The sequence below is a fragment of the Sesamum indicum genome, linkage group LG6, assembly GCF_026168435.1.
Source record: "Sesamum indicum cultivar Baizhima isolate 11 linkage group LG6, ASM2616843v1, whole genome shotgun sequence".
Taxonomy (NCBI): domain Eukaryota; kingdom Viridiplantae; phylum Streptophyta; class Magnoliopsida; order Lamiales; family Pedaliaceae; genus Sesamum; species Sesamum indicum.
In genome coordinates, this window is record NC_142662.1 from 26,793,357 (window position 1) to 26,814,036 (window position 20,680).

At 37.1% G+C, this 20,680-nt stretch overlaps 4 protein-coding genes across 6 annotated transcripts in view; all 4 read right to left on the reverse strand.

Moving 5' to 3' along the window:
• Positions 1–219: 219 nt before the first annotated feature.
• Positions 220–7,911, reverse strand: RBP-DR1 (RNA-binding protein-defense related 1). Of its 2 annotated transcripts, none has more exons than XM_020694336.2 (9): positions 7,498–7,911; positions 7,182–7,264; positions 4,816–4,867; positions 4,493–4,618; positions 4,282–4,361; positions 3,215–3,397; positions 2,722–3,061; positions 2,480–2,623; positions 220–1,548 (listed from the first exon to the last, which is right to left on the reverse strand). In XM_020694336.2, the coding sequence occupies exons 1-9, from the start codon at positions 7,640–7,642 to the stop codon at positions 1,496–1,498; spliced, it is 1,206 nt and encodes a 401-aa protein (XP_020549995.1). In that variant the 5' UTR covers positions 7,643–7,911; the 3' UTR covers positions 220–1,495. The 2 variants fall into 2 exon arrangements, with proteins under 2 accessions (XP_020549995.1, XP_011079755.1); XM_011081453.3 differs by lacking the exon at positions 220–1,548 and adding an exon at positions 2,027–2,402 and having other exon boundaries at positions 7,498–7,901.
• An 817-nt stretch (positions 7,912–8,728) lies between these two features.
• On the reverse strand, positions 8,729–11,981 carry LOC105163195 (Mitochondrial substrate carrier family protein). 2 transcript variants are annotated; one of them, XM_011081451.3, is made up of 9 exons: positions 11,803–11,981; positions 11,479–11,583; positions 10,993–11,054; positions 10,648–10,884; positions 10,416–10,583; positions 10,239–10,288; positions 9,667–9,799; positions 9,252–9,289; positions 8,729–9,139 (listed from the first exon to the last, which is right to left on the reverse strand). In XM_011081451.3, the coding sequence occupies exons 1-9, from the start codon at positions 11,822–11,824 to the stop codon at positions 9,043–9,045; spliced, it is 912 nt and encodes a 303-aa protein (XP_011079753.1). In that variant the 5' UTR covers positions 11,825–11,981; the 3' UTR covers positions 8,729–9,042. The 2 variants fall into 2 exon arrangements, with proteins under 2 accessions (XP_011079753.1, XP_020549996.1); XM_020694337.2 differs by having other exon boundaries at positions 11,479–11,601.
• Positions 11,982–13,499: 1,518 nt separating this feature from the next.
• On the reverse strand, positions 13,500–16,759 carry LOC105163194 (uncharacterized). The gene is made up of 4 exons (XM_011081450.3): positions 16,604–16,759; positions 15,033–15,770; positions 14,830–14,949; positions 13,500–14,713 (listed from the first exon to the last, which is right to left on the reverse strand). Exons 2-4 carry the CDS (start codon positions 15,717–15,719, stop codon positions 13,766–13,768), a joined length of 1,755 nt encoding a protein of 584 aa, XP_011079752.1. The 5' UTR covers positions 15,720–15,770; positions 16,604–16,759; the 3' UTR covers positions 13,500–13,765.
• Positions 16,760–17,242: 483 nt separating this feature from the next.
• Positions 17,243–20,680, reverse strand: part of LOC105163355 (BRCT domain-containing DNA repair protein) — a 4,865-nt gene continuing 1,427 nt past the window's right edge. The window contains exons 3-8 of the mRNA XM_020694721.2: positions 18,869–20,680; positions 18,508–18,777; positions 18,349–18,429; positions 17,968–18,079; positions 17,807–17,873; positions 17,243–17,626 (exon numbers count right to left, since the gene is read on the reverse strand). The exon at positions 18,869–20,680 is cut by the window's right edge and continues 428 nt beyond it. Coding sequence (XP_020550380.1) covers positions 17,557–17,626; positions 17,807–17,873; positions 17,968–18,079; positions 18,349–18,429; positions 18,508–18,777; positions 18,869–20,680 — 2,412 coding nt within the window. The 3' untranslated portion in view covers positions 17,243–17,556. The remainder of the gene's footprint in view (positions 17,627–17,806; positions 17,874–17,967; positions 18,080–18,348; positions 18,430–18,507; positions 18,778–18,868) is intronic.

Here is a 20,680-nt window from a genome sequence, read left to right on the forward strand (position 1 = left end):
TATGATTCGACAATGAACAATTATTTTTGTCTCCCAAATCCCAACATCAAACCTACACCACTTATTTTAAAATATTTTAAATTACCCCAAAACACAAATTCAACATATTATCTATCTTCAACACACACTTCTCTATTTTTCTTTCTCTATCTTCAAAACACAAAAATAAAAACACTTGATAAACAAATCCAAAAAAAATTTAGAATTTTGGAACTATAATTATGGATCTGTAAAATTTAGAATAAAAAGTGAGTGATATCAACCATATTTAGTGGATAAAAAAAATACAATTTTGCCAACATATAAAGAGAGTGTGCATCCGGGTTGAGAATTGAGATTCAGACACCCTTTTGTTACCGTTGCTTACCTAAAGTCTAAGATGACCCGAAGTCTTGACAGCTCTCACTCACACTTCTTCGGCGTTCAGTTATAATTTCCCAATAAAGGGATTTTTATACTCACACAAAACGGACTATTTCAATTCAATTCCCCAGCAAGGGGGAAAAAACTCTGACGAAATTGTGGTACTTGACTATTTAGTAATATAATACGACATTTTTAAGTAGAAGTTGAAATGCGAAAAAACATAGCAGAAAAGAGATCAAAATACATAATAATTATAAAAAAAAAAAGGTAGATGGCAGTATTAATTTGGTTTGAAGCTGCAGGTAATTGTTGCCACTTTCCCAACGCTCCTCTAACAAAGACAATAAAATTTTGTGTCGGCATTAAATCATCTCATACATACCAGAACTTGCGGCGCCAGGCAGCATCTGCAGGTTCATTTTCAAAAACACGCACAAACCTTCATTATTGAACACGACTTTGTTAAAGTCCACAGAGAAAAGCGGGTCAAGTCCCTCTTGGATAAGTTTGGTTTGGTTTTGACAAAATGCACCCACTAAAACGTGTCCTTCATTCCTCACAATGCTTACCTCTATTCCGTATGGGACAACTCTGTATGTAGCTTCCCATTCTTGACCTGATCAATTTTTTTTTTTTTTTTTAAAAGTGCGTGATGGAAAGTTAACATTCCAAGTAGAGTCAGCACTTCAAGAATAGAGATGGTTGCATTAGGCATCGATGATGACCAATGTCCATAACCACACTGCTATGTCTGGTTACTTGAAGATGATGGAATCTCACCAACATGTGGACCAACCGAGAAGGGGAATCCTGCACTATGGACTATAATACCCCAATAATTAAGCAACAGCAATGCATACACGCACCAAAACTCACAGCCAGGACCAACATATGCGGCCAACCTGTTTCAGGTGTCAATTCACAATAAATGGAAATTGCGAGATAGTTCAGAACCTGCAGCCAAACACAAGTTTTTGGCCATCACAACAAGCATGAACCTACTGGCGTCTACATGCAAATACTAGGCTTATTTAAGTTGCAACCCATTCAGTAATTTCCAAGGGAAATGGTAGAGAAGACATGTTGCAACATAACTTGGAAAGCCGGTTTGAATTGCAAATAATGAACCTCAAACTGGGACAACATTCACGAGAATTGACCGAAGGGGCTTTTGTTGAGCTCCTGTCATCAAACAAGAACAGTTCAAAGAGAAAGTACTCATGTTAATACGAGTATGACAGTAGACATAGGAGACAAAATGTAAGTAGATTTAACAAGTAAACAAAGTCTACTCACATCAAGATGCCAATGAAAATGGGTTTAACTTACCATCATGACCCAAGAGATGCCAATAAAACACTAGAAAAATCAATGTTCATGTTAGTTTCAATGCACCTAAACATTCAGCCAAAAGCCTATGCAATAACAAACAATGAAAAGGAGGTCTCGCTACAATGTTGGCCTACATAGAGACTAAACCAACATGTATAATGAGATTTGTCGCAACTATTTTAAAATCTTCAACCTTTAAAGGTGATAACAGACACTTTGGAAGCTCCAAGATGTGCTGGAGAGAACATTTCCAAAGTTCTGCATTATGACATCTGAAACAATTTCGACAAGTAAAACAAGATGAACAATGAACATAAAAATGAAGACATTTAAAGTAAAAATTAATAAACTAATAATTGATGCCCAAAAAATATCCATGTTACAGACTACAAGTACAAGGCACAAAATCAATGAAGTTACAACTGTCTGGGCCGTCAATCCACAGGGATGGAATATTGAACACAACTGTTGAATGTCAAAGATCTACCCAATTCGCTCAAACTGCAGCATTTTCCACATTTGAGATCTCGTGTGACCATCCATGATTGCTAATTTTGCTTCCATACAAAGGTTGCCTCAGTAAGGTTTTTTTTGCTTATTATCTCTTTTAAGTTGAACCTTCAATTTTTTACCACCTAATTGAAAGCCATTCATCATACTAATTGCATTTTGTGCTGCCAGTGGTGAGTCGTAACTGACAAATCCTGGAGATAGAAGCTAATTAGAAAGTAAACATATGCAGTAATTGCATCAGGCTAATAGCAACTCAGCGAGATCATACCAAAACATTTGCTGACGCCAGTTGCTTTGTCAACAAAAACCTTGGCGCTCAATACCCTCCCAAAACGCTGAAAGGCATTTGCAAGCTCGTCATCACCAAATTCTTGAGGGATGTGGTAAATAAACAAATTAGCTCCAGGTGGACCTGCTTTCAAAGAAATTGCCCTCAGATTAGATGTTTGTACACCTAAAGATGCATGGAACACATGCACACACAAGGTATTGGGTAAAAGATCCAACCACCTTCAATCTGGCCCCCAGAACTAGTACTGACACTTGAAGATGCTGCAGATTGGCTATTTGCAGTAGAAGGTGATAGAGATCCCGAAGAACCTCCCAATGGCCGGTTACTCATCATTCCTCCAGGATAAGTCACGGGATATTGAACCCCAGGCACAGTGGGATAAGCAGATCCTACATAACTTGCAGGTGCATAATTTCTTGGGGTCATTCCAGATGAAAGATCAGGTGTGGATCCACGAACAGTATTTCCTTGGTTTAAAGGTGGAATCAGATTGTGAAAAGCATGTTGATTCTGCAATGGCGGTAGGCGATAATGCATGAGTCCATATGTCCCCGGAGTCTACAAAGGCGAGCAGAAATTGATATAAATGTACTTTCAGCGTCAACTAGAAGTACCAAAAGACAGAAACATTATGTAAAATGCAAATTACAAGAAAATAGATAGAGCATTCTATTCCATTCAAAATCTTTTACAAGTATAAAGGCAACAAACCTGATAACCATATCCATTATATGAAGGAATGTAACCCATTGGTAAAGCACCAAACAAAGATGGATGCTGGCTGGAGTCGGTATTTGGCACATTAGATGCCAATGAAAGAGCTTTTTGAGCCCTCCGAGCCTGTCTTTCCTTTTCTGTATCAGCCCACTTGACCACCAAAGGAACAGTTGAACCCTATTACAGAGCTAATGCATTAATGTTCAACAATTCAGTCGAACTCAGATACTTACTAACTATAGATATAGCTCTGTTTACTTGAAAGATAAAATGATATAGTTATATAGTCTGGAGAAAGTAATAAATCCAATCAGTCCCCCAACTATATAGCATGTAATGTAAAACCCAACAAGAATTGGATTCATTTGTCCCTGCATAAGTTAGTTACTGAGAAGAACTTCACATAAAAGCATGATATGTAAATTATTGGAGCTCATGAAAGAATGCAAATATATATATTGCCTCTCAGATATTCTATGAGACAAAATACAAACTATCTGCTTATTTTACTACAACAATATCTACATGCAAATCTCATAAGAACAGCATACCAAGAGTAACAGCCAAAACCCCACCCTTCAGCAGTCTTTAGAGGGTAGAGACAATTTAGTTGCATTAGGGCTATTCTGCAGGCCCTAACATCAGAGGTTGCAGCCCCTAGATTAACAGCTATCTATAGGTGTCTGATAACAATTTCCTTGAGTAACATTCAGTCTTCTAGGCAATCAAATGTAACAGGTGCTGGAAGCAAAAAGTACATATATATAACTAAGAAATCCTAAATCTCAATTGTCTTTTTAGTGTAAGCGCTGTTAAGATACAACTTCCACCTTGGATGAGAACATAATAAACTCAATGTCAAGAACTTTTCAGTAGTCTAAGTCACGACCAGAACATTATCAGAACACTTGCATGAGTTCAAACATGCAATGTCATATTTATAGACATAGTAGATGCTTGATGTTCAACACTGAAAGAATTCATACATCTCCCACCCTCCCCTCTTTTCATAAGCTGATTTTTGACATGGTCATAAACTTAATTGCAAGACTGACACGCACCTCCATCTTATGCTTCCCATTGAGGGCTTCCATGGCTGCAAGTGCTTGTTCTTTTGTCTCAAACTTCAGAAAAGCACAACCTAAAACAAAAGAGATTTAGATTAGATGTAAAGGTATTAAAAGAAAAAATCCCATCACTTACTATTTATGCAAGAAACAAGCTCAAATTAACCAAGCAAAGGGCAGAAAGTGAGATAAGAGACCATTTTACCTTTGCTAGTTTGCTGGGAACCTCTAAGAAGCTGCAAGTCTTTTATGGTTCCATATTGGGAAAATAACGTGGAGACCTCAGCATCAGAAACATTTTTTGGAAGCATACCGATGAAGAGTTTGTGCTCTGACATTTTCGTTTATGGACAAAGAATAGATATAAACAAAAGAGAGAAAAACCCATTAATACAAAGCAAAACACAAGTCCAAGAAGGAAAAATCAATAAGATACTTCAGACAGGTTGAAGGAAACTAGAACTGACACATTTGACAGGAACCATCATAACAAAAACAGATAATACAAGAATGAAAATTATATTACACCTAGCCTTTCCAACTCGCCATCAGCATACTTCACTTGCAACGGACTAGAAGCCTGAATTGGAGACAGAGAACACGTCGCCCTTATATCAGAAAAAGAACATGACGTATCATGTTATAACAAAAACAAACAGAAATCCAAAGAGGATGAATTTCCACATGGAAGCACAACTGCTTTTTATACACAGGTTACATATGCCTATCCTGCTAATTATGTAGATGTTTAATACATTTGAGGTCTAGAGCAAATCCAGATGAATCACCAAGCTGTTTGACTAATTTCGTTTTGCATGCTTCAAGATGATCAATTTATATTTAGCTGCCAGGAGTATTCTACTTGATTGCCAAAGTTAGTTACTAAAGTTCCATCCAAGAAAATAAAATGAACTGCCAAAAATATGGAGTTATATCAACTGAATTCTCACGATATTAGGTAGTTTCTCCAAGGGCTACAATGTTGTCAAATCTTGTTCTTCCAATACTGAATTTCTAACTCTGTTCATCAAAAGGCTGCGAAAGATGTTTGTTTTTATATATTTCAAGCATGCATTCAAGAGATGAGGATAATTTTTATAGCATTATTTTTCTTTTTTGGCTATGCTCTGCATAAAACAACAAAAAGGGTAAGACAGTTAAGTTTGAATACCCACTCTGCAATCTAATATTTCATGTGCCTGTCAAATTTTCTTCTCAACTGTTCCCTGAAAGTTATCGTGTTCTCACTATTAGTTCTTCCCGATCAACAGAAAAATGGAGATGATGTTATCAATTCTCAAGGAAATACTAACAAGTCACAATTGGGTCAAAGTATCTTCTTCCAAAGTCAAGTAATGCATTTCCAGCAGTACAACTTATTAGTTGATTTATCAACAACCAGATATGGGGACGTGCCCCTTGAACACCAGCTAATGGGATCCCCAAATAGGTCATTACATATGAATTGTATTAACAAGCTAGAGATTGCATATCAGTGTTAACATCCGCCATCGATGTGAACAATTCATCATTTATGCTTTCACAGTTAACTTGTAAAGCATTCTTCATCCACTTGCATCTTTTGAGATCACAAATGTACCTTTTACTTTGTACACTCAGACTGCACACTTCACCACTTTCTTTCCTCGGTTTTATAACTTTGGATAAAACATCCACAACCAATATGGGCAGAAAAGGGAAAACCAAGATTCTTTTGCTTATTTGTTGAAGTTGCTTTGAACATGACTTGTCTGCATCACCAAAGTCACTACATGTATAAAACGAACCAAGATACCACGATGGGCTTAAGCACATAGGTCTAAGATAAATGCGTGAAACATTTAAGCAAAGTGACACAATTCACAACTTTGAATAATTTCAAGCAGAAATTTCTTCACTGTTAATTGAAGGAAGTCAGCCATTAACTTTCACATTCAGATTGGATTAATAGAATCATCAGAATTGTAAATAGACTAAGAACAGCTCAATCTATTAAAAATATAGCAGGCTAACATTTGAGAAGAAAATAACAAATGGTATATGTATGTTGTACAATATCACATCTGTTTGTGCGTAACTCGAATGCACAATAAGAACAGATCGAACCAGGTAAAAATAAAATAGGAATTGTCTGGTTATTTGAACATCACCTAGAGCTACAAATAGGAATTCACCTTTCTTGATCACAATAGGGCAGTTTAACATGTACTGCACAGAAAGATATAGTGATGGGAGATAATGTTAACATAAATCTTTGATTTTCTGTTAACTTATTAATCTGTAGAAAATATAAGAGGCTGGTGATATTATTACTTTTAATTCATGCATCATATTCTCTATAATGCAACAACCTTTAGTCCAATTATACCACATCTAAAACAAGTAGGCTGGAATTCATTAGCAAATATGCGCATACATACACATGTCCTGACAATGGAAAGAGGACAGACAAAGGAAGCTTCTTTCAGTGTTAATTATTTAATGTAATCGCTCTCCGGAGCATCACTATTTCCACAACGGATAATTAAACCTCAATTAAGTCAAAATATATAGCCAACATTAAGCTGAAAGTCCCATTGCGGAATTCTTGACTTTCTAGGATAATATACTACTTCCATCAAAGTTAGACTAACTGCAATTCCAGCACTTATATCAACTGACATGCATATTGATAGAGACAAAGAAAACCATAAATAATTACATACGCGAGACCAAGTTACTGATTCAACAAAATTAGATTACTTCAACTCTACCAAAATTCTCCAGATTAGATTGACTTTTCCTTAATAATTTGTTCATCATGAAATCAAGTTAAGCAACAGTGTCACTCTAAGTAGACAGAAGGCATTGTCTAATTCACGACGTAAGAAATACGCAAAACACATTACACTAACCCCAGGCAGCGTTTTCTTGTTATGACACGCATTAACCGCCTTGTCCGCTTCCTCCTTCGAAGGACATATCAAAAAACAACACCCTACCACAGACATCGCTAAAATTAGGGATTTTACAAAACCATAAATCTCCAAGAAAGAAGAAAAGAAACTTCAAGAAATCTAAAAGAACAAGAAAAATTAAAAAAAAATAAAAGAAAAGAGAAAGAGAGAGAGAGAGAACTTCAAGAAACCCTGCAAATCACACATTGCGACCCATCACAATTAACAACAAAATTTCAAGAAAATCACGCAATGAGAAGTAAAAAAAAAAAACCTCGAGAAGCACGCGTGACCTTGTCTTTAATTATGTTGACTTCATCGACTAGAGCAAACTCTTGGAACATTGCAAGAAGCTGCGATTCCGTCATGTGCTTGGGGACTTGACCAACGAACAACTTGACGCTCTCCTCTTCCGCCATTACAGAGAGAGAAGACAGAGTTTTATCTCTCTAGAAGTAATCTTCTCTCACTCTTCCCCGGCTTCAACGCAAAGGCTTAATGATGATGATCCGAGAGAGAGAGTGTGGTTTCTTGTTGTGCGCCGAGTCTTCGCTTCGCTTCGCTGGTAACGGAGCTAAAATAATTGAGAATTTCTAGATGCCAAAACTTCTCTTGTTGGGATCTTCTTCACTCCTCCTCTCTCTCTCTCTCTCTCTCTCTTTTCTTTCATTTAATTTCATTATAATAATTGAACGCAGCCGAATTGCCCTCCCATTTCCCCACTATTTACCACCCTTGCCCCTCTTTTCGGTTTCCCAACCGTTGAGACCTAAAACTTAAAATCAAATTGACTGCTGTAGTAATAGATAAAGATAAAGATAATAGATCCCAGTGATGTACTTGCCATGAAAAGCCAACTCTGCCATGTGATTTGACTTATTTGCCCCCACAAATTGGGCCCAACCAGCTTAGTGGGCCAGAAACAATTGTTCCATTGATGGGCTTTATTTTGTACAATTGGAAATTTGGAAGAAAAATTAAATAGAAATAGTTCCGAAATGAAATGAATTATAAAATTTGGGGACAGATTGAGTAATAGGGAAGGAAAAATTGAATGATTGATGAAATGAAAAGTGGCAAGGAAAGAGACATGAATTAGAAGGGCAGAGTGGTAGATAGGCATAGAAAAGAAGGGGAAATGGTAAGACTGCCAGACTGTCCCGCCAACTAAAACACCTGCTGCCTGCCTGCCTCCCTCTCGACCTTTTTCAAAATTTACCAATTCTCACCAAGTCCCACATTATCTTTGTCCCTACAGCTACTACTCTACTTGCCAGCGTTTACTTCGCTTTTATCCATTACTATATCAGCAACCAAAGACTCCTCCTGTTCCTTCTGGAACTTCCTAATCCTGGAAACCTGTTTTCCCTCAAAGTCAAATGCAAAAAGTAATTAGAATGTTTACCATCCATCAATCAGGCTGGATCCCATCACACTTTTTCCTAGTGAGACAATGGAGATAAGTGATATAGGATCCATGAAAAAGAAAAAGAAACATCATCATCTTGGATCAAGTCATTATCACTAGTGTTGCAAATTACTACAACAATGTATGCTGAAAACTGGTCCCCCCAATGAGATACAGACTGGCCCCGATTGAAACTCAATAAGAGGCAGCAATCAAGGAGACATTTATGTGATATTTGTAAAACAAATGACCTATTATTCTTGGCCGATCATCACCAAGAAAATTAAGAAATCTGAACAAATATTAATCTATCTTGAGTTCCATCATTCGGGTTCCTCTTGCTACTTTTTAGCAGCTGGACAAAAATAACAGATTCCAAATTGGGAATAATGGAAATGGTGTATCTGTGGCTTAGAGTGCCTTCAGTCCTGCAAGTTCACGCAGCTTCTCACAGAGGATAAAGGTAAGTGTCGTTTGTGGACCCAGTCGTGCGAAAATTGCAAAGCCCCTGTCAAGTTTCAGTATTAAACAGTTAGTTAACTATAAATCGGTTAAAGATGTTGCCAAATAAAACATCAGGCATTTATCGTTGTGGGCTGATGAGTAATTATAAAACTCACCCTTTGTAAAGACCTCGGGGACCTTCTGTTAGCAGAACCTGGAATCATACACAATAATGGCGCATCAGACAAGTATGTAGAAATACAATCATTTGCATTTCAAAAAATTACCTGTCCTATATTTCGCTGCTATTAATACAAAATGTCCACACATACAATGATTTCATCACAAACAATGATAATATCTCAAAGCAGCAGCGCTACTTGATCTCCACCAAAAACGAGGCTTCCTATTGAACTATTATTATGTGTATCAGCAGCAAACTTCAAACTAAAAGACCAAAAAAAACTAACTCATATCTAAAAAGGCATCCCATTTGCTCAATGAACATGGAGTTGCAATTACTCGAGGAACAGCTTAATCCAAAATAAAATAAACCTCAGGCCAAATAAGAAGTAAAGGAAAAGTGACAACCTGGTACGCACAGTGGAGCCCATTTCTATAGCTTCCAACTCTCTTAGATTCTCGTTGCAACATAAGTCTGGTTTTAATCATATCAATAGGTGCAGTAATGATGGTACTCATTGTGCCTGCTATGGTACTCGCACTTAATAAGACAGTAAATTAGAGTTAGAAACAGCTGAAAAATCCCACCTAATGGTCATAGGAGAAAACATCTTTTTTTTTTTCCAGAATTGAAGCAAATGAATTATCAACAGCCAAGAAGATGCCAGATAATTTTGTCTTTCTAACAAGGGGTTCATGTCCAGATTATTTCTATTGAGGTATTACAGTGCAGCACTGGTACACCATTCTTAAGATATTTTTCCACTTCCTTGCTCCTAACCACTTTAACATGTTTCTTCATCAAGCTATAACATGGATCCCATATTGTGTGACCATCCATGGCGGCTTTATTGCAGCTACAATCTCACAGTGATTCAATTATACATTTGGACATGAATGCCTACTACTAAACCACTCAAAAGAAACATCCACAGGAGTGTATATAAGAATAAAAGAATGTCTAAGGGAAGTCAGATTACATGAGATGCAGATAAAATCCTTCCTGAAGAGAAGTCCATCTCATCAGCACCTGCATTTGTTAAAGGGGAAGAATAGAAGCACGATTTCAGACTCCACTGAAGTACAAGAAACACTAAAACAGAAAGAGATTGAATAATGAGCAACTGAAACTGATAAATAGGATGGTTAGGAATGACCTGCTTGGATTCATCATATGTTGCTAGCTGTGAAGCAGTCAAGGCGGCAGCTCTGGCGATTGCAGGTCCAACTCCCTTCCAAAGGGCTGCCACGCCCTCTTCCAAAGCAATTTTCTGCAGTTCGTGGATCGGCCCACTAGTGGTTTTTGTGTTCATCTGCAGCCTTACCTATTGAAAAAAGCAGAGGACTTGAAATTTTTTAAAAGGGGTTCAAAATCCATAAACTCAGTACCTTCACAACTTCCACCGGGTTGGTTAGTGCAGTTGCAACAGCGCCAGAGAATGCTCCAGATGCAATCTTCATGAAGACATTGGTGGACTCAAAAGCCAATTCACAGACATATTTTGATGGTTCGTATAAGCCTAAACGGAGACCTCCATAGAGAACTGACCTCGTTAATGCAGGTGTCAATCCCAGATACAAGGACCTAAGTCCTTCAGTTTTGACTACTTGCATAGAAAGTCTTCCCTGCATGCAACCAGAAACACGATTATCTGCAAAATCTCCTCAAATGCCCTGATTATTAACTAAGGAACTTCTTTCGTTAAAAATGAAATCTTAGATCTTGATACACACCATGCCAGTCAATGGACCTCTTTGGCCGACAAGTTGCATTTGCAGCCTAACTTTGAGAACATCTGTACTCCAACATAAACTAAATCACATACTTTACAGAAAAGTTCAATAATCTCAAGCTTGACTTGCTAATCAGGTGATCCAACCAGGCTTAGTAACTTAGACATTTTTTGCCAAATCTCATTTTAAAGACTCAATCTACAGTCTATTTTCAAAGAATTACCGATTTAAAGGCATAAATTGAACGTAAACACTTTCATATAAAAAATAACATAACTTGAATGCATTGAGGACAGGAAATTGAAGTTGATATCTTAAATCTCTCCCAACATACAAGGAGACATGAGATCAAGGATAAACCAATTCTTCAATGAACTTATTTTATTATTTGAAAAAAACAAAGGCAGCAATAATACCCAAAAATTAACCTATACAACACAAGGGGAAAAGAAAAAAAAAAAGAGCTGAAACATATAAAGAAATAACCTAAAGGATGAGTAATGCCGGTTGCAGCAGCAACAGACATTCCACTCGTGCCGAAGTGATAAACAACGTCGGACGGCGAAACTCCCCATCTTGCTTTAAATGATCCTACAGTCGTTGTTCAAGCTACAGATCAGAAATCATAAGAAGAAGGAGGTATTACCAAATCAACTCTAAAACAACCTAAAATAGAAATAATTCACAAACAATCAAACCTGAACACAACGAACAGAAGCAAAACAACGATAAATCATAAATACCATAACAAAATATTTGCAGAACGAACATCAAATTCCAGTTATTTACAGAAAATGAAGTCGGAGTTACCGGATGAGGAGTCGCCCGCCATTGCTAAATTCGAGAAGAGGTAACCTTTTTATTTGTTAATTTTCTTTGAAGCGCAAGCGTATGAAATGATTGAATTAAAGCGTTCAAAAAAGGTTTGGACTGCGAGTAGAGGGAGAAAGTGCGAGTGATGGGTCTTATTTGGCGGATGATGTTTTCATTCTTTCTCTATTGTTTAAATAAAACATACCAACATCAACATGTGTATCATATATTTGGGTAAAATTACATTTTAGTCATATAGGATTTCGGATTTAATATTTTTAGTTCAATAATTTATGAAAGTTTTTAAAATAGTCTCACTTTATAAAAGCAACACATTTTGTTTTATATTTTACCTAATTTTTAAAATAATTTTAAAATTAAAAAAATTCCAACGTTTAGGCCCATAAATTCTATAATGCAGAAGATTAAATGTGTTGAATTTTATCTATTTTAGAATTATATTTTAAAAAATTGTAAAATAAAAAATTAAAAATATTGAACTTCGATACGAGACTAAAAATATAATTTTATCCGGACTATGCGTCAAATACTTTAGTAAAATGAAAATTTTATACCAATTTCTGAAATTCTGTATTTTTGGAAAAACTAATAGTTACTTGGGATAATTACACTCCTATTTCATGAGGTTTAGTGTAATTACACATAGACCCCCTATAGTATAAAAAATTACATCTAACACCCCTAAATTTGTTTTCACCTAACAAATAAATCATCATTTAGTCATAATTCATCGAATTTGGTGATATTAATAAAAAAATAAAAAAAAATTTGCACCCCAAATTGACTTACTACTAACTTATAGCATGTCAAATAAATCTTGTTATAACCAAAATACTCTCACACGTCTTAACGTGTTAATGTATGTGAGGAGGTATATCTTCATAATTATAAGGTGGTTTAGTCCGAAAAAATTGTTTGACCTGCAATAAGTCAGTTTATGTCAATCAAGAGTAAATATTAATTTGCATTCAATTTTGTTGTTGATATCAACAATTCAGTTAATTTTGACTAACGGATTGACTTATTTGTTAGACAGAAGCAAAACTTAAGTGTAGTAGATGTAATTTTTCGAATCACAAAAGATCTATGTTAATTACACAAAAGTTTAGGATAGAAAAGTGTAATTATCTCTATTTAATTTGATATAATTTAATTAAATAAATCTGAGAAGCAAGCAAGCACGTGAGCGTCTCCAGTGACGGGAGACTGAAGAAAAGGAAATGTTCAGTTAGACTGTTCTTATCTCAAAACAGTTTCATGTCCTTTCATTGGTTATTCCAACAAAGTTGTCTTTATGCCGTTTTCTCTATTTTTGAGATCACTTTATTTTATTTTATTTAATAATAGCATTTCTCAATTTCCTGGTGCCCGAACGAACTCTTTCATCATTCTTCTTTTATTGATCAAAAAACGAAAAAGAATTGAAAAGGTGTTCCATGGAAACACCAAGTAGACTCGGAATAGACAGATAGTTAGCTCAGTAGCTACAACAACTACAACAACAATTCCAGCTCCTAGCTCAGGACTCAGATGGAAGCAGTAGTTTTGAATGAACATGAAATGAGAAGATCAAAATTATTTAGATCAGGTTTTGCACTCAACCAGACACAGCAACATAACTTCTTCATAGAGGCTACTGAGGGAGTCTGCTTTCCTTCTAAGTTAAGTCGCCATGAAAATAAATAATTACATTGCACCAAAAGTTGATTGAACATACTTTGACAACACTGGAGTTGACAATTTATGAAATTGAACAAAGAGGAATAATATACAACAGCGACGTCTAGGCAAATAGCAAAGCTGTAATGAAAACTTCAGCCCATCGGCAGATGGCCTAGCTTCTGCACACACTGATGCTCACAGCAAGAGACTTGTCAATACATCAGATGAAACTGTTGCAAGTCCTCTGAAGAACATAGAAACAGACTGGTGAAAGATTTTATCTGTGCTGTGATACAGAAGGTCCTGCAAAAGAGTAGCGCTGTGAGACTGGTGCAGATGCCAAGTCAGTCTCACGCTGGAGAGAGAAGCCCTGATTGAGCACTGATGGTTCACGAGAAGAGTTCAGTGAATATGGCCTTTGATTGAAGTCCGATTGATCACGCAAAGTATAAGTTGCAACAGCTCTTTCGATGTCAGGAACTGTTCTTACAGGATGATTTTTTATGTCACTTGTGTGGTTTAGACCGTTGAAATATGGTTCTCGTTCTCGTGCTGGCAGAGGATATGATTCTGCTGGGACTGCAGCTGGCCTTGGCAGTGTCAGATACCGATTCACCAATGAGGTGGTGGCTTCATCATAAGGGTCATAAAAATCCTTGTCAGGGTCATTTACAATTTCATTAGTTGTCATCCTAAGAGATGCTGCGTTTAGTATTTTCTGGGGGGCTCTGAGGCCATAAATTCGGTACTCCTTTTCACTGAGGAAAAATGGATCAGGTTGATTGACCTCTCTGTGCTGTACAGATGGATCACCACTTGTGGAAACTGGATTCGTTGGGAGTTGCTTTAAGTCATGATCAAGTTTATTAGGCTCCCAAGTATTTCTAACATCATCTCCTGGTGTTGTTGGCAAGAGATGCCTTCCTTGTCGAAGACCATTACTTCTGTATTCTAGCTCAGTGAGAAAAAGTGGATCTTGAGGAGGAACTGCATTAGAGGAGACAGGGTAATCAGTCAACCGTTTCTCATGATGCAAAGGGATAGCCTTTCCTCCTGGGTCGCTAATGCTGTAACTGTTAGTATATCTTTGTCTCTCAAGGGATTCCTTGCTCAACAAAGCTCCTGCTGGTACTGGGCAGATAACTTGATTACCTTCCTGAACCACAGATCTGCTACCTGGATGCAACAATGGGGTCGGACGGAACAAATCTACTAGATGCTTTACCTGCGGAGGAAAGAATGGCCTTAGTTTCAGAAAAAGAATGAAGTTCGAGTTCAGACGAAGACGTGTTTTGAAAAATGTAGGAACACCAAGAACAGAAACTGCAGCTGTTTTCTTACTTGTTTCATGGTTAATTCTGTTTTGAACTTCCGTGTCTTTTCATCGTAGCTGTCTTTAATTGCTTTCTTAAACATACTTTCAGGTAGTGGAAGGCAATCCTTGTGAACAGTGAAGCGGACCTGCAGAATGACGTTCCATAGTTAGAAAACATATTGCAAACTGAGGAAGGAAACAAGACTAATTATTTAAGAGGACAGTTGACCTGAGCAGGGAAAGCCCCACCGAAAGCTGCTGGTTCGAGTTTCATGCCACCAGCAGACGAGGCCTCATAGATTCCATACATGAGCTTCAGATCATAGTCATAGAGGAAAAGTTTAAGACCAGGCTTGATGCTCATCACAGCCTCTTTCTTGCTGGCTGAGATACCCATCACTTTGTAACTAAAACAATCTGGTTTAGTTTTCGCATTGCACATAAAAATCAATCCACCAAGATTTTTCCCAGATTCCTCATCCCTCTCCTCTGTATCTTCATGCCTACTGTTGACAATGCCCTTCTCCTTTTTCTCAAGATGTGAGTCGATATGCTTCACAACAGAATCACCTGTTTGTTTTCTCTTCCTCTTACTGTCTTTTATCTCTTGAATGTGAGTAGTGAACTTTGCTTCTTTGCCTTGTTTAGAACTCTGAACTGATGATTTACTTCCAACTTGAGGGTCAAGCCTATCAAGCTTAAGCCACGTACAAGGCTTCTTAACTACAGGAGTTGGAACAGATTCTTTTGCATTACCATTGTCCTCTTCCATTATTTTTTTGCCAGAAACTACCTCTTCTGAAGTAGATTCAGCAGCAATACCAGTTTCTTTCCCCTTCTTCAGTGGCTTCTCATCTGAGGTGACAAGTTTCGAAGTATTTTTGGGTGCAAGACGATTTTTTCTCTTGTTTTTCATCGGTGCGATACTCTCTCACCAGTAAAGCGTCCCTCAAAGAAAAATTATAAACTGCAAACATACCAATTTTGTTCACATTCAGAAAACTAATTCTAATTGCTGATTAAAGAAATGGAAACAGTAAAGAACTGCATACAAGAGTGAACCTGCACCAGTAAGCAGGCTAAAACAGTTTGCATAATATCTCACTCCAATTAAGGTAAACAAATAATTCCGACGATCAAGATTCAGAAATATATTATTTTGCCATTCAATCTAACGCCAGAAAGGGAATGTTTTGACTTAAAGAAAGGGTCCCAGATTCTGTAACCCGAGCAGTCAAGTGAAAATGTTAGCAATCAAAACAACAAGATGCATATTTCAATTTTCAAGTATTCAGGACTGCATGAGTTTCAGCACTTAACAGTCTTTTTCTTTCCTCCAATGCAATGCACATTCTCATTGTGTCACATTAGTTCCTACTTCAGCTTAAATCAAAAGATAACCATCATTTAACGCCATTTAGTGTGTATTCTTTACGATCAGCTTTCCAGTCAAAAGTCGGGAAAAATAAAATAAAATAAAAGCATACACCCACGTAAAAACTTAAACTGATGAAGGAAAATATGAAAACCCAATAAAATTACACTTCAACTCTAAATTAACAAAATTTATTTCACCATAATCGTTCCAAGCCAAAAGAAGAGAAAACAGAGCACAGAGTAATTACGTACCAATTCTCAAATTAGAGCTAAAATTCTACAGGACAACTTCACAAATAGTCGTAATTCAGACAAAAATTTGCTCCTATTGACTCTATCTTCATTCGCTATTATCTTTTTCAACCCTTAGCACCTTAGAGATACGATAATTCAACACAAATTAACTATGAATTTCAAACTAACCTTGAAGTTATGGCGCAGATGCCCATAATTAGGACCGAGAGAGAAAGCGAGAGGGGGTGAAAGAAAAAGGGGGAGATTCGAATTTAAGACAACTCGGGCTCAGATTAAGAACTCAGTTACTGCTCCCAAAAGGGGGAAATTGATTTTTCACTTGAACGGGTGGGCTGGTTTGAAAGCGGTTAATGATGAAAGGCCCAAACTCATGGGCTTGTTCAGTAAGGTCTCGCGGGTCAGATTCAGATGGAATCAAGGCTTATCAGGATCCCTTTATCAACATTATAAAATATTTTTCTTTATATGACATGCACCTCCAAATTGTAAAATTTTAAATTTAAGTTTACATTTGGGGCGGAAGAATTTGAATTACACGAAACATAATTTAAAATAAAAGTCGAAAGATTTCATAATGCATAAATTGTAATTCTCTAAACAAATTTCAAAAAATTGTGATTATTCGAAACTCCTATCTTCAAATTGATCTATAACGTAAAGAAAGTGGAATGAAATTTACAACTCACAAAGTACATTACTAATTTTTGGAATAGATTCATAGAAATATCACTTAATTTGAGTGCTATTATAGTATTTTTATGTTATTTATTTCGAAATTGTGATAATTTTTTTTCCGTCGACAATATAACAAAATAAATCCTATAATTCAAATTCTACGGCTCGTTCTCATATGATTTGCAGATTCTTAATATAACGAACAAGGTTATAACTTCCAAGAAGAAAGTTAAAATGTTTGTCTCCGAGAAAATCTTACATTTACGTTATGAAAGGCAGGCAAAATTATTTCCACTTGCCATAGTACTATTTACACTTTCTCAAAATCTCAATAAAGAGGCAAAAATTTCAGGGCTTTTTATGCCCTGGAAAAGGAAAGTGTATATTCAAGCTGTGCAAGAGGGCTATCCGTTTAAATACTATGCTAGGAGTTAACGGTCTGGATTCTAGGAAAGAATAGCGGTATCACCAGACGTCAGAGGCTGTTTTCTCCTAAAATCTTTAAAGAGCTGAAACCTGTAAATAAGTAGACAGTTCATGACAACAAAGTTGAGGAAATTTCAGAAACTAAGGTAGAGTTGAAAAGGATAGAAATTTAGACAGCGTACAAACGATCCATGAATTCAAACTGTAGGAATTTCAAATTCTGTGCAAATCCAAGTTCCAGACATATATGTTTTTTTCCATTTCACTTACCTCCCATATTCCAGTTTCTGGGTTACTATACCATTCAGCAAAAGCTCCGAGTCATAAATGGAAGCTCCTGCAGATAGAGGGGTGATGCACATGACTGCTAAGTGAAGGGGAACTATTGTTTCATCCAGAGTTAGGGGGAAAAATAAGAGCCAAAAATGTACCCCTTTGAAGAAATGGCAAGCAAATCTTATAATCTTCTTCACATGAGAGAACTAATAAATCATCAGGAATCACCTTATCCTTTGTTTTGACATTCTGTATGCTTTGGACAACCTGAGAACATTTCAAAATAATTGTACTTTCAGAAAGTTGCTTCTGTTTTATCAATTTTATTGATGGATAAGACAGTGTCAACTCCATTTCCCATGAAAAATAATCCGGATACTGTTAAAGATTGCCTTTTACCATCGTCTGCTTCATGTACTAACTCAAAATAAGGAAGGTTTGGCATTTTAAACTCTGATGCGACTGTGAAACGCAGTCACGATAAGGTATCTTAATGAATTTCGGGGCTAAAGCAAACAGAAGCGACATGTACATACCTGTCCATGAACTGCCTTGACCAAAACATTTATCACATCTATAGCAGGTTTCACATTAGGGGTGATCAAGACTCTACAGCCCTGTTAATCAAAAGGAACCCTTAAAGCACATGTTTTCAATGGAATGCAGCTTCTGTTTAAATGTAACCAATGTATCACCTTTAAAAGTGGATGCCGGACGGCACAAGAGAGAGAAAATGGCATGCTGAATCCAATTTCTTTTTCCTTTTTCTCATCCCTTAGGATGTAACTCTTTTCATCAATAACATAGCCAGCTTGGTCACAGCTCTCAAGCCATAAGTGTGTTACGACAGGTTTTCCAAGAGCAATGGCTTCCAACATATTCCTTGTTCTCACAAATCTATCGGTTACGAAATGTGTTGCATCCGAGCAGCATGATGCAATGGAAAACCCGAATCGCGCCACAATCTGCCACAAAGATTTATCAGAAAAGATGCAACTTTGACCGACCATGTTATCATTAAAGTGTATGACTGTCAATTCAGTGGCAGAAGAGTACCTTTCTCTGCTGCTTGAGTATGCTTGTCTCCAAGTTCTGGCTGAACAAAATGCAAACTTTCACCATAGCTTTTCGCCTCCTTGAATCTTTTGGCAGAAAATCAGGTAATGATTCCGCATAACCCAATCTCATAAGCTCTTTCATAAGGGGAGATCTGGAAAGGTGGTCGCATGATTTCTTGGTTTTGTCACAACCTTCAAATACTTGCGAAGTCATAGAACATCCATTTGATAATGCATCTGACTTCATGTTACCTGAAGGATCAACAGAGGAAGGTTTCCCGTCATCCAATTTATCAAACTGCATTAATGGCTTGGCTCTATCAAATTCAACAGAGTTCTCTACTAGACTGTCAGAAACGACATTATCATTAACTGAGGGAGAACTCAAGTCACCAGCAAACCTTAAAGAGCTTCCCACTTGTTCTCTGTCTAAAGAAAATTTATGTTGCCTGGTATAGACTAAAAGCTTCCTCTTGTGTGCTTCCTCATTCACTACGGGATATTTTTCCACATTATTCTCAGTTGCTGCACGTCCAGAACACTGAACCCTTGATCTAATCGAATGGGGTGGTAAACGTTGACGTGATCTTTTCCCTTTTGGGTAGATCCAAAGATTAAACTGTGACAGACTCCTATCAGCCACATCCAGATAGGAATTTTCATCTATTTTTGATGTTTCTGTTTTCACTTGGAAAGATGAATCAGAATTGATCTTCAAGCAGGTGCCTCCGAGTCCTATTTCCCGTACATCATTATGAAAACTAACTATCTTTCTTCGTTTCGTAGGGGAATCAGACTGTACCCGATGAGTAGTCTTTTCTGACCTTCTGTAAACTTTCTGAAACCCTTTCAAGCTCTCTCTTTCTGTGTACCCATATTCATCTTGGGGCACACTGATCTCAGGAGGCTTACCACATTTGCCAGTCTGCAAATTCCTGGTATCTTCTTGATTTATGCTAAAGTATTTCCCAGTCATCGGTTTCTCTGTCATCACATTTGTGCTTGCCGACAACTGAGCAACAGTTCTTCTGTGTTTCTTAAATTGTTTTGCAGAAGAGCAAGATCCATTTTTGCCCTGAACAGTATAAATCTTCACACATTTCGAGCGCTTGTCTTTGCATCTCCAACCTACAAAGGCCTCCTCAGGGTAGGCAGCATCTTTTGATTCACTCTTCAATTTTACACTCCTAGAAGAGTCCAAAAGTGTGTTGCTTGAACCTTGATGAGCAAAACAATCATCAAATGTGGGTGGACCTGCATGTATTAATGCTTCCATAGCTTCAGCAGCCAGTTGAGTGTCCATACCAATATCTAATAAATCTGGTGCAGACATCAATTGTTCATATTTTTCCATATTTTTTCTTGATAACTCTGCATCAAACTGCTCGTCCAACTCCATGGAATCGTTTGCAATGCAAATTCCAGAACTTGATTCTATTTTCTCAATGTCATTGGAGTTCAGTGAATCTCTATTTGAACAATTGGTATTTAATACATTTTCTTGCAACTTCTCTTCTGACTGGAGACCTGAGATTGTCCCCTTTTGCAAGATAATATTGTCTGGTTCTTGATAAACAGGCAAATACACAGATTTGTCACCTTCAAATCCAAAGAATGAGTCGTTCTTTCTTAGGGAAGTGTACTCATTCTTCTCAATTAGCTTTTCAGCCCAGTCAAAAGTCATGAACTTGCTAGCACAACATCCAATGCTTACCATCCTGGCCAAACTTTGAGACCCCTTTGACCTCAAAGGGGGAGGTGATCTTACCCTGTTAGTCTGTCTAGTTCCAACATCTTTATATGAGCCCAA

What these genes read in the sequence shown, in the direction of transcription:
- RBP-DR1 (XM_011081453.3), bottom strand. Translation starts at nt 7,642, where the DNA reads ATGGCGGAAGAGGAGAGCGTCAAGTTGTTCGTTGGTCAAGTCCCCAAG. An exon ending in ATAATGGATATGGTTATCAG is followed by an intron (nt 3,062 to 3,214) that starts GTTTGTTGCCTT and finishes TCGCCTTTGTAG; the next exon opens with ACTCCGGGGACATATGGACT. An exon ending in TTCTGGGGGCCAGATTGAAG is followed by an intron (nt 2,624 to 2,721) that starts GTGGTTGGATCT and finishes CTTTGAAAGCAG; the next exon opens with GTCCACCTGGAGCTAATTTG.
- LOC105163195 (XM_011081451.3), bottom strand. Translation starts at nt 11,824, where the DNA reads ATGGCGGGCGACTCCTCATCCG. An exon ending in GGATTTTATCTGCATCTCAT is followed by an intron (nt 9,800 to 10,238) that starts GTAATCTGACTT and finishes TGTCTTATTAAG; the next exon opens with TGCGAGTACCATAGCAGGCA. An exon ending in GGCTCCACTGTGCGTACCAG is followed by an intron (nt 9,290 to 9,666) that starts GTTGTCACTTTT and finishes GTATGATTCCAG; the next exon opens with GTTCTGCTAACAGAAGGTCC.
- LOC105163194 (XM_011081450.3), bottom strand. Translation starts at nt 15,719, where the DNA reads ATGAAAAACAAGAGAAAAAATCGTCTTGCACCCAAAAATACTTCGAAA. An exon ending in GTGGGGCTTTCCCTGCTCAG is followed by an intron (nt 14,950 to 15,032) that starts GTCAACTGTCCT and finishes GTCATTCTGCAG; the next exon opens with GTCCGCTTCACTGTTCACAA. An exon ending in CAGAATTAACCATGAAACAA is followed by an intron (nt 14,714 to 14,829) that starts GTAAGAAAACAG and finishes TTTCCTCCGCAG; the next exon opens with GTAAAGCATCTAGTAGATTT.